The sequence below is a fragment of the Dipodomys merriami genome, unplaced genomic scaffold, assembly GCF_024711535.1.
Source record: "Dipodomys merriami isolate MVZ:Mamm:240054 unplaced genomic scaffold, mDipMer1.0.p SCAF_5, whole genome shotgun sequence".
Classification (NCBI taxonomy): domain Eukaryota; kingdom Metazoa; phylum Chordata; class Mammalia; order Rodentia; family Heteromyidae; genus Dipodomys; species Dipodomys merriami.
In genome coordinates, this window is record NW_027206068.1 from 68485385 (window position 1) to 68497733 (window position 12349).

General features: G+C 47.4%; 1 protein-coding gene across 1 annotated transcript in view; it reads left to right on the forward strand.

The window, feature by feature from the left end:
• Tbxas1 (thromboxane A synthase 1) overlaps window positions 1–12349 on the forward strand; it is a 141792-nt gene that overhangs the window by 62570 nt on the left and 66873 nt on the right. Inside the window, exon 5 of the mRNA XM_069997319.1 lies at window positions 8615–8731. Within this exon, the coding sequence (XP_069853420.1) occupies window positions 8615–8731 (117 nt within the window). The remainder of the gene's footprint in view (window positions 1–8614; window positions 8732–12349) is intronic.

Here is a 12349-nt window from a genome sequence, read left to right on the forward strand (position 1 = left end):
TTATAGGATCTGCAGGTCTTAGTCCTGAAGAATTCAGTACCTTTTTTTTTTTTGGTGGCACTCGGATTTGAACTCAGGGCCTCACCCTTGCTAGCCAGGTGCTCTACCTGTACCACAGCTCTAGTCCAGTCAGATAGATAAGAGTTCTTCCTGCCAGAAGACAACACAAAACCCAAACCATGGGATCAACTGTATCACCCATCACCCCTCTTTCTCTGTCTCTGTCTCTCTCTTCTTGGGTGGATGTGGAAAATTTTGCAATGCACGAGAAACTTTTGGTCTGAGATGTGTGTTGCTCACCCCAGGTTGGGCTGTCCACTGGGAGAGCCAGTGACAGCCATACTGGGCTGCTTGTCTCCTGTCATCTGGCCTGTCCAGTCTTACCTGCTTCCTTCCGGTGCTGGAGAATCAGAACCCTGAAGTAGTTGCACTTGGTCTGCGAAATGTGTTTAGCTCTGAATTTTCAACATGATGACTAAGGGTGGAGCTCAGCATCTTTTTGTCAGTTACGGGGACTTGAACTCTGGGCTTGGGCGCTGTTCCTCAGCTTTTCAACTCAAGGCGAGCGCTCTACCACTTGAGCCACAGCGCCACTTCCGGTTTTCTGAGTGGTTTATTGGAGATAAGTGTCTCACAGACTTTCCTGCCTGGGCTGGCTTTGAACCACAATCCTCAGATCTCAGCCTCCTAAGTAGCTAGGATTACAGGCGTGAGACACTGGCATCCGGCGAGCTCAGCATCTTTAAAGGCCCAGGGTGCCCGGGAGGCCTGAGAATGGAGAAGTGGACAGTGCTAAGTGGTATTGATTCTGAACGCTCGATATTCTTTCTGCCTTGCAGGACTTTTTCATTGTTTTAAATTCAGAACCTTGTTGAAAATGACTTCTTTTGTGTGTATGTGTGGTCTTAGTAAACCCTTGCTTCAACAGGAAGTTAACTTTGGGGATCTGAACAAGGGCCTCATGCTTGCTAAGCAGGTGCTGTACTGCTGAGCCACACCTCCAGCCCTGTTTTTTGCTAGTTATTAAACTGAGTCTTGCTTCTTGCTCAGGCGTGTACCTGTACCCCGACCCACCTATTTTAGACTTCCCATAGTTGCTGAGATCACAGGTGCATGCCTCCATATCCAGCTTCATTCCATGGAGATGGAATCTTTAGACTTGTCTGCCCAGAGTAGCCTCCCAATCTCAGGCTTCTGTATCATTTAGGATGACAGGCACAAACCATTACATCCAGCTTCCTTCTGTTGAGATGTGTGTCCTGAACTTTTCTGCTCAGGCTGACATCTAACCTTGATCCTCCCATTCTCAGCCTCCAACTGGCTAGGATTACAGGCACGAGCCATGGTTGCCCAACTTGATATTCATATTCTTGCCACCAACTAGAATGCTTAATGTGCAACAAGTTGGCAATGCAGGAATCGCAGTATTCCTTGGAGTGGTTAATGGGTACTCTCTCGCCCCCCTCCCTTCCCCGCCCCCCCTCTCCTTGCTTGTTGCTCACCTCTCTTGTGTGACTTTGGAAAACAGTTGGCTGCCCTCTTCAGGCATCTTGGAAACCAACCCGGTCTCAAGTCAAGGTTCTTGCCTGTTTCCCTTTTCCCATCTGTAGGTTCAGATTCCATACAATTTCCACATGATAATTTGCACAGTGAGTTACGGCTTTTTGCAGCACTGTGGGAAGCGTGGGTGGGCCTTGCTGGCTCTGCCAGGCCGTAGGCATACACTTTGGCCCATAATGAATGCACAGCACATGGCTACTTCCCCGTGCCAGCACAGACACAAACAGGCAGGTTTTCTGTCATAACTTGCCCATCGAGACCGGCTGCATGACCATCCAAAGAGTCTCCTTGGCTGACCTAGGAAGAAATTAGGCTTTTTTTGATGAGATCTTATAGGAAAGGATACACACATGCACATCTTCCCCAGGGAATCCTCACAGTTGGCCACCATGAAACCATTGCTGCATATCAGGCCACATTCCTAACTCCCCGAGTGTTAGCCAAGGGTTGATGAAACCTGATGTTAGCTGCAAGAGCGACAAGTGTTCACCTTACAACCAAGTGCATGGTCCTTGAGGACCATGACTTCATTCTTGCTCTTTCTTCCTTTTGTAAGTTCTGGAGCTAGAGCTCAGGACCTCGTGCTCTTGCTTGGCTTTTTTAGGCATGGCTGACACTTCCACTGCGTGAGCCACACCATGATTTTCATGGCTCCTGTTATTCTGTTTGAGAAACCAGGTCTACCTCCAAGGATATTCTCTACCAGCTTTCTTTGTTTTCCCCTTCCTCCTTGGGAGCACAGCCCAGCTCTAATTTCTGTGTACGCATGCTGGCATCCAGCTGCCCCCCATGCAGCCTGTGGGGAGGAACACCCATTCTCACCTCACTGAGCAGCCTTTGACCCAAATCCAGACTCCAGATGTGTGAGTTCATTTCTGGACTCTACTTTGTAGCCTTAGTCAATCTGTTTACCTTTGTGTAAATACCACATTCTGAAATATTATAGCTTCATAACAAACCCTGAATGATGGTAGAGCGACCCCCACAGGTCCATGTATACCTGTTTTTGAGGCAGCTTGTCAATTTTTGAAGAATTGATATTACAACACTACTGACTTTTTCAACCCACAAGGAGGCCTAACTCCTGTTCATCTAGGTTTTCTTGAATTTAACTTGACAGTGCTTTACAGCGTCAATGTAGAGTTTTAATACATGTTTTGTTAAATTTGTTCCTGAGTATTTTGGTAGTTTTATTGGTGTTTGGAGTTTTTGTTTTTGTTTGTCACTCATGGGGCTTGAACTCGGGGCCTAAGTGCTGTCCCTGAGCATTTTTTACTCAAAGCTAGTGTTCTACCCCTTTGAACCACAGCTCCACTTCCAGTTTGCTAATGGTTAATTGGAGATAACAGACTCACAGACTTTTCTGCCTGGTCTGGCTTTGGACTGTGATTCTCAGATCTCAGCCCCCTGAGTAGCTAGGATTACAGGCATGAGCCATCAGCACCTGGCTGCAAACAAATATATATATATATATATTTTTTTTTTTTTTTTGGTCCAGTCATGGGCCTGAACTCTGGGCCTGGGCGCTGTCCCTCAGCTCTTCAGCTCAAGGCTAACGCTCTACCACTTGAGCCACAGCACCACTTCCGGCTTTTTTTTTTCTGCTTATATGGTGCTGAAGAATCAAACCCAGGGCCTCAGGCATGCAAGGCAAGCACTCACCACTGAGCCACCTTCCCAGCCCCAAACAAATATTTTTAAATACATGTCATGTTCTTCTGGAGGTGAAGTGATTGAATTAGAAGAGTTCTGGATTGAAAGTTGCCTAGTCCTTATTGAGATTTTCTGGGTACGCAAGCTTCAGTGCATAATTCCAGGGTGGAGATGGGAAGATTCATTATTCCAGGCAGATTGGCTTCCCTTGGACTAATTTGGACTTTGGACGAGTGGGGTGGTTTCCCTGGAGATGAGCTGTAATGTCTCCCCTGGCTTCCTCCATGAAACCTGATTCCACCCCTCAGGGTCATGGAAGCAACCTGAACTCCCTCTTCTGTGTAATATGCAGGCAATAAATATTTATTGGGTACATTCCAAATGCCACTGTCTGATCTTCTACTTAAACATTCTAAAATCCAACCACCGTTTCACGTATTACATTTTTTAATGTCTTCTCATCATCTGACAGCACTCTTGAAAGGGCCAGATTGCTGCTCTCCTTCTTATGGCATGACACCCAGCAAGAAAACATTCCTATAACCATGGCAGCCAAACTTTACCATGAAAAAATGCACAGTTGAGCTGGGTGCCGGTGGCTCATGCATGTAACCCTAACTCCTCAGCAGGGTGAGATCTGAGGATCCCAATTTGAAGCCAGTCCAGATAGGAAAGTACATGAGATTCCTAGCTCCAATTAACCAGAAAGCCAACAGTAGAGGAGTAGCTCAGCTTGGAAAAACAATAGCCTTGAGTGGAAAAAGCTAAGGATAGCACCAAGGCCCTGAGTTCAAGCCCTGGGACTAGCACACATAGAAAAATGATGCATAGTTCTAGTAGATGGACTAGGCTTACATCAGAGCAATGTCACAGCAGTGTGGGAAAGGAGATATTGAAGGATCTGATGACATCTCTCACTTGGAAGATAAGAATTTTTCCCCCAGTACAGTCATCCTATTCAACACACATTATGTAGAATTGAACTTTATAACTTGAGGTAGGGAGGTGAGGTGGAAATGGAAAAGAACAATGGAAGAGATAACATTGACCAAGCTGTATTGTACTCATAACCTGACTTAGAGAATTGTAACCTTTTTGTGTAATTACTTAGTAAATTATTTTTTAAATGTGGAGAGTAAATAAACACAATTTTTACACACATACACACACACACACACACACACAAACACACACACACAAACACACACACACACACAAAAGTAATGCATAGTTTTAGTGAGACTCCTATCTTCAGTTAACCACAGAAACCTAGAAGTTGCACTATGGCTCAAAACAAATCAATAAATATTGCATGGACCAAGGTGTGGTCTTTCAAGCCTATGACCCTTGCTAGTTGGCAGGTGAGATAAGGGGATCATGGTTGGAGCGAGGCCAGTCTGGGCAAAAAGAAGTTTGAAAGACTCCATCTTAACACACGTCTGTGCCCTGGTGAGCATAGTCACCCCCGTGTCGCTGAGAATGCACAAGCAGGAAGATTGTAGCCCTGACCAGCCTAGGCATAAATCAAGATCCGACACTGAAAACCACCAGTGCTGACTGGAGGTGTGGCTTGAGTTTTAGGGTGCTTGCCTGGCAAGCATGAGGCCCTGAGTTCAATCCCCAGTACTACTAAAAGGAGGAGGAAGAGGAGAAGAAGGAGGAAGAGGAGGAGGGGGAGGAGAAGCAGCAGTAGCATTAGCAGAAGCATAGACCCAATCCTTAAGGAAGGCTCCCATCTTGGCTCTTACCTGAAAGGTATTCTGTCTCATGAGAACATGTGAATCTTCATCCCTCTCTCCTCATGAAATGGCTCATTGCTGTGGTACAGAATGGGACTTTGCCATTCTATAAATATACATAATGTATGATTTCCTCTTTTGACTCTGGGACCTAAACAGCAGATTATGTTCCCAAAACTCCATAAAAACCATAATTTAGTGGCCGTGGCACTCCTAAAGAATTTCATTCTAAATATAGAGAGGTATCCCTCTGCAGAAAAAAAAAATTTTTGCCCAGCAACTTGGTTCTAATATATAATTAAATCCTCTGGATACTTTGCAGTGATGTTTTATGGCTTATTTTGAGTGTTCATATTTTATTAGAAAATTATAATTTTCTCCTAAATAGGAGTTTTTACAAGGCTTGAATTATGCTGGCTGGCTTCATGTTTCAACTATAATTAAAACAGTGAAAAGAAATAGCTTAGCCACACAGAGCACACGTGTTTCGGAGCAGAGCTAGATTTTGTTAACCCCTGTTTCTACATCCCTGTGTCTGTGGGGCCAGGCTGCATGAACCAACTCTAGGCATCATTTGTGACTACTCAAGGAATAGTATGGCCTAGGGAGGAAAAAAGGCTCTTCCTCAGAAAAGTCTTCCTCACATGTCACCCCACGATACACCCCACATCCCCTCCATTCATAAAAATGTTCCCTTTCTAGCCAGGGACTGCGGGCTCATGTCTGCTGCCCTACTCAGTCCTGCTCACCTACTTAGGTGGCTGAGATTTGAAGATCACAGTTTGAAGCCAGCCTGGGCAGAAAAATCCTTAAGATTCTTACCCCCAGTTAACCAGCCCAAAGCCAGAAGTGGAGGTATGGCTCAGGTGGTGGAAGGCAAAAAGTTTTGAGCAGAAAAAGTCAAATGAGAGCACAGGGCCCTGAATTCAAGCCCCAGTACTAACACACACACACACACACACACACACACACACACACACACACACACACACACACACACACACACACACACACACACACACACACACACACACACACACACACACACACACACACACACACACACACACACACACACACACACACACACACACACACGAGTTTTCATAAATACCTATTGGTTCATCCATGAGCTTATTCTGGTTCCTCACCAGACTGTGAACCCTTTGAAGGCCCGAGTAATCATTTTTAGTCAATACTGCCTGTCCCTGGAGAAAAATGACAGCTCTTGGTCTTGCTGAAGAATTTCAGGGACAGGCACGTAGAGTTTAACAGAGTGAGATTTACTGAAGTAAAAGTGAGAGTAGAATCCCATAGAAGACGGCGGGTAGACATGCTGATCACACGGACAAGTGACCAGAGCCCTTAGTCTTTGAGGGGCAGGGCTTAATGATTGAGCTAAGGACATGTACATAGTTGTGACTATTACTAAGAACTGAGAGGACATTGCCACGTGATGCCCAGCATAAAAGATTCTATGGTAAATATTGTTAAAAATGGAAGGACATTTTTCTATATGCCAAAACTAGGGCTTGAATTCAGGGCCTGTACTGTGCTATCCCTTAAAAAAAAATATATATATATATATATATATATATAATATATGTATACATATGTATATATACACTTGTATATGTATGTATATATACATATATATTTCTTTCTAGCGGATGAGTAAAATGCCATTGTGTATACATACCACACTTTACTGACCTACTCATCTATTGTAGGGCATCTGGGCTGTTTCCGTAACTTGGCTATTAGGAATAGTGCAGCAGTAAACATGGATGTGCAGGTGTCTTTACTGTATCCTGACTTGTAATGTTCTGGGTAGATGCCCAGGAGTGGTATGGCTAAGTCGTAGGGAAGGTAGAGTTTTCTGAGAACCTCTGAACTGCCTTCCAGAGTGGTTGTACTACTAGTTTACACTCCCACCAATGGAGCATTACTGCACTGTTCCCCTTTCCCCACATCCCTGCCAACACTTGTTGTTATTTGGATTCTTGATGTTGGACAAGCTAACTGAGGTGAGATAGAAATCTCAGAATTGTTTTGATTTGCATTTCCTTTATAAAGGCCAGGGAAGTTGAACATTTCTTCATGTGTCCATTTGCCATTCTTCCTCCAAGAAGTCTCTCTTAAGCTCCTTTGCCCATTTATGGATTGGTTAATTAGTTTGGGGTATTCATTTTGTAAGCTCCTTGTATATTTGGGATATTAGGTCTTTGTTGGATGTATTGCTGGTAAAGATTTTCTAGTCTGTCTGCTATCTTTTTAGTTTAGTAACTATGTCCTTTACTGTAAAACTTCATTTTGATGTAACCCCATTTGCCAATTCTGTCTCCTATTTGCTGTGCCCTTGGGACTCTCTTCAAATGTTCCCACCTAAGCCTATCAGTTCTAGTGTTTCTCCTACTCCATCTTGCGGTAGCTTCATGTCCTTTGTGTTTTCACTCAAAGCTTGTTCTCTACCACTGGAGTCATAGTTCTACTTCCAGCTTTTTGTTGGTTAACCGGAGATAGGAGTCTCACAGACTTTCCTGCCGGGGATGGCTTTGAACCATGATCCTCCGGTCTCAGCCTCCTGAGTAGCTAGGATTACAGGTGTGAGCCACCAGCACTGCACTGATAGCCAAATTCTTGACACTTGTCTGAGCTTTCTAGGGAGACCTACACATAGCAAAGCAGCCCCGACGGGGGGACCTACACAACAGAAAACACTTTTCTCCCACGTGAGACTGGACGTGTGTGATCAGGGTGCTGTGAGCTCTCTCTTTGGCCTGTGGATCACCACCTTCCCCTTGTGTCCTCCTGGGGTTCTCCTTCTGTCAACGGGAATGTGCGAATCTCTTCTTGGAAAGACAGGAATCATATCAGATCGGGGGCCCACCCTCATGGCCCTCATTTTACTTTTCTTACCATATTAAAGGTAATTATATCCAAATGAGGTCCCACACTCAGGTTCCTGGGGGTGAGGAGTTCACTAAATGAAGTTGCAGCAGGCAGAGAGATACCACCCAGCCTATTACACACACATTGCACATTCCACCAATGTTTGTTGACTGAGGGGGGAAAAGTGAATGAATGCAAGGAAACAGAAACACTGTAGCACATGGGCTGTTGGAAGCAACTCTGCTGGCAAAATCTTTGGGGGGCCTCTCCTTTCCCCACTCCCTTTTCTCCCCACCCACACCCCTAAAAATCCAGACACATGAGCCTTTCAATTCTGGGCTCCACCTAACCAATCCTGCCCCACAAACCCTCTGTATTGAAGTTCAGGCCTGATTCTCAGTCCTAGGACAGATGACTCATCTCCAGAAGCCAGCGCTGCACATACTCAAAGGGACCCTCTCTCAGTGGGGGACAGCAGAGCTCACCAGGGTGCTGGGATGTTTCTATGGTGACCAGCGGCTGCAACTGGGCAGAATTGGGCCAGCAGATCTGGCCCCTTGGCTGAGTCTTCCGTCATTACCTAGGAGTATTTGCAGCTTTCTTCTGCATCTTGCAAGAGAGATCTAAGTTTGGATCATTGGAGGATTTTTAATCAGGATTCTTAACATGAACCTGTATTGTTACCTAGGTAGCTCTGTGTGTGTGTGTGTGTGTGTGTGTGTGTGTGTGTGTGTGTGTGTCCTAAACCTGTGCTCCATATTTTCCATCAGGTATCAGGTTTGGAGCCCAAGCCAGTAGCCAACAGCATCCTATTCTTACGTGGGAAGAGATGGGAAGAGGTCAGAGGAGTCCTGACTTCTGCTTTCAGTCCTGAGAAGCTGAACGAGGTAAGACACAGCACACACTCGGTTTCCTGTCCACCTATGATGGAGGCTGGGCCAGGGTCCCTGCTGGTCCCTGCAGCACCTGCCTGCGCTCTGCCCACTGGGCCTCGCCTCTCACTCTGGCAAAAAGTACAGGGTCTGGTGCCATCTTTCATCCCCAGCATCCCACAGGCCCCATTGGTGAAAATGAATTGTGAGTCAACAGTGCATAAGTACACACAGTACTCTGCCCGTGTCCTGCAATGCTGCTTGGGGTGCTGGGCCAGCCAGGAGAAAACTGGAGCTATGTTACTTCTACTTCCTTCTCGAATAATCCCCTGGGACGCCTGTTCAAGTGCAGGTTCTGAGTGAGAGCCTGCATTTTGCACGTTCTCTCTCTCTCTCTCTCTCTCTCTCTCTCTCTCTCTCTCTCTCTCTCTCTCTCTCTCTCTCTCTCTCTCTCTCTCTGTCTATCTTTTCCTTTTCATTTCACTGTGTGTGTGTGTGTGTGTGTGTGTGTGTGTATGTGCACGCGTGTGCCACTACTGAGGTTTGAGCTCATATTCTTGCTTGACTTTTCCTGTTCAAGGCTGGCACACTACCACTTGAATCACACCTCCCTTTCCAGCTTTTTGCCTGCCTTGGGCTGGCTTTTGACTGCGATCCCCAGATCTCAGCCTCCTGAGTAGCTAGGATGATAGACATGAGACATTGGTACCTAGCTCTCATTCTCTCTTTCTAAATAAAGCCTAGCTATGTAGTCTAAGCTAGCCTCAAACTCTTGATCCTCCTGCCTCAGCCTCCCAGGCACTGAGATTACAGGCACATACCAGCATCCTTGGCTGGAAGTTTGCATTTCTTTCTAACTGCCCCTGGGCGATGAGTAATGTCAAGTGAAGCACATACTACATAGTAAGGGAACTAAAGCAAATGCTGAGTCAAGTCTTTGTCTGGGGGGTGCTGGCTGCAGATGCTTCTGAGCAGAACCCTAAATGCACAGCCAGTCGGGGTATGTCCTTGGAGACCAAGGCTGAGGCTCCAGGCAGACGCATTACCACCACCAGCTCTTTAGGACCTTGGGTTCATCTGGTTTCTCAACCAGTGGCCGTCCCTTCCCCTCCCAGCTCACCTTCTCTAGCCTCTGTCCTGTCAGCTGGCCTGGGGTAGGGGTGGGGGCCTCTTCAGCAAGGCTGGTGTGAAGTCTGTTGGTGTAATTTCTGCAGGAACTCACGAGCGAGCGAGGGCTCTGCTCCTTTGCTGTGGACTGATCAAAGGCCTTCCTGAGTTTGAGTCCAGGTCCATGCGCAGCCTCAGAGGCTGGCTGGGCGTGCTGGGCTTTGGCCATCCACCAGGTCTGCCCCATGGTGCAGGTGCTTGGCTTCAGCAATGGATGCTCAGCTCGGCTTAGTCTGGAGAGGCTCTGCAGAAGTCCCCAAAGAGGAGCCGAAGGCCCCCATGTGTCCTGCTGTCAAATATGCTCAGAAGCCAGCGAGCCTGCCATTTTCCATCATTCTAGTTTGCAACACACAAGTAGCCCTGGAGCTTGAGCAGAGGGCTGAGGGCACCCATCTACAGGAAGACGCTTACCCCCTGCCCGTGAGACATGCTGTGTCCCCATTTTACAGAGGAGGAAACTGAGGCCCAGAGAGAATACAGTGCCCCCAGTCACACAGCTAGCATGCGGCAGAGCCGGGATTAGAATTCAGCTCCAGAGTTCTTTCCACCCGTGTGACTGCTTCTGACCTAGATGACATTTTCAAATGGTGCCCTGGAGCCCCAGGGCTGTCCTGAGGGTGGAGTGTCACCTGCCTGGGGAGGGAGAGGAAGCGGAATCCCTGGGGTCTCTGAGGAAAGCTAAGGGGTCAGAAGCCACTCTCCTCTATTTTCTACCTAAGTTTGGGAACAACTAAGGTATGGAACTACGCCTCGAGTTTTAGGTAGAGGAAGAAAAAAAAATGTCCTCCTATCTCACCTGTGTGAGAAACTGAACCTTGTTCAGGTGAGTGTACTATTCCTTTAGCCCAAACGGGACAATCACAAGCTCTCCCAGGACCTCTCCTGGAATATCCTGCCGAGACTGGCCCGCACTCTGTGCATGGTCAGTCTCTTTCCCCAGGCTCCGTGGGCTGGGGGTGACGGAGGAGAGACCCAGCAGCCAGCTCTGCCACAGCTCCATCGGCGGCATCTGGGAAAACCTCTGCTGCCTGAGTTCTTCCTTGAAATTTGGATTTAGTTGGCGTGGTTCAGAGGCAGCCTGGGCTGGTTCTCCAAGCTCCTTAGGAAATTCGAATAGAAATCCAGCCCTGAGAACCTCCATAAGGAGGGGTCCCCACAAAGAAAGGCAAGTCAGGGAGCTTCCTGCTTCTGCTTCTGCTACGACCATCACCCCACCCTACATTAGTCCGTGTAATATACTGAGGTTTCAGGGAGGAATTTGTTCACAAGAAGATCCTGCTTTCCAAGTGTACAATGCCCTGTTGTGCAGCTCGTGTGCAAGCTGCATGGGGGTCACCTCCCACACATGCAGTCTCCCAGCTCCTCACTTCATGGCATTAGAGACTTACGCGGAACCTAAGAGACAAGGCATGGAGGGAAGAGAGACAGAGGCACACAGACACAGAGAGAGACGAGACACAAAGACACACAAAGACAGAGACACAGAGATACATGGAGACAGAGACACACAGAGACAGACGTGCACAGAGACAGAGACATAGAGAGACACACACAGACACACAAGAGATACACACAGACACACAGACACACCGAGACAGAGACACATGGATAGAAACAGAGACAAAGGGAAATAAGAAACACAGAGAGAGAGAGGGAGAGGAAGAGAGAAGGGAGGAGAGGAAGAGTGCAAGGGAGAAGAAAACAGAGAGAAATTTCAGACAGGAACTCCCTAGATGTTGCTCCATTTTTTTTCCTCCTCCAAATGGTTGCACGCAGGCCCTTGGATTTCCATTCAAAAGCAGCCACTGGCATGGGACTGAGGGCATGTGGACATCTGGTGTCCTCCCCTCTCTGAGCACTTAGGCCTGGTGGGTTTAGGTGGCCCGGGAGTACCTCAGAGAATCCTGGAGACGAAGCTGGCTATGCAGATCTGGAGCTCAGACCAGGGAGGGGCAGGAGGGTCCCATGAGCCCAGTGAGGTCACCTACCGAGGGAAGGGATCGGGGAGGGGGCGACGGGAATGGCTGAAGGACCCTGAAGAGAACATGTTTAAGGGACAAGGGCGAAAGCTACAAAGTAGACTTAGGAAAAGTAAGCCAAGATGGAAAGCAGGAGGACGTGAAGGGGCAAAGCATTTCAAGGAGGAAGGAGCAAGCCATAGTTTTAAATGCTGCTAAGCTGGTAAGACGGTTTCATGCTCCATAGACCACGTGCCTGTGGGTTTTCCCCACCCATTAAATGAACGGTGCCCGATGCATCGGAAGGAGACAGTGCTTGCTGTTCTCAACCAGAAAATCCTCACTCATTTGGAGCCACACATTAGGGTCCAAGATAGGACAGGAAGTGGTTTCCATCCTGTGGAAGGGGGAAGAGGAGAGAAAGGGCAAGATGGACTGGTTGACTGGCAAGAATCTGATCACCTCCTTCCCCAGTAGAGCTGGCCCTGCTGGTTTCTAGATGTTTCTT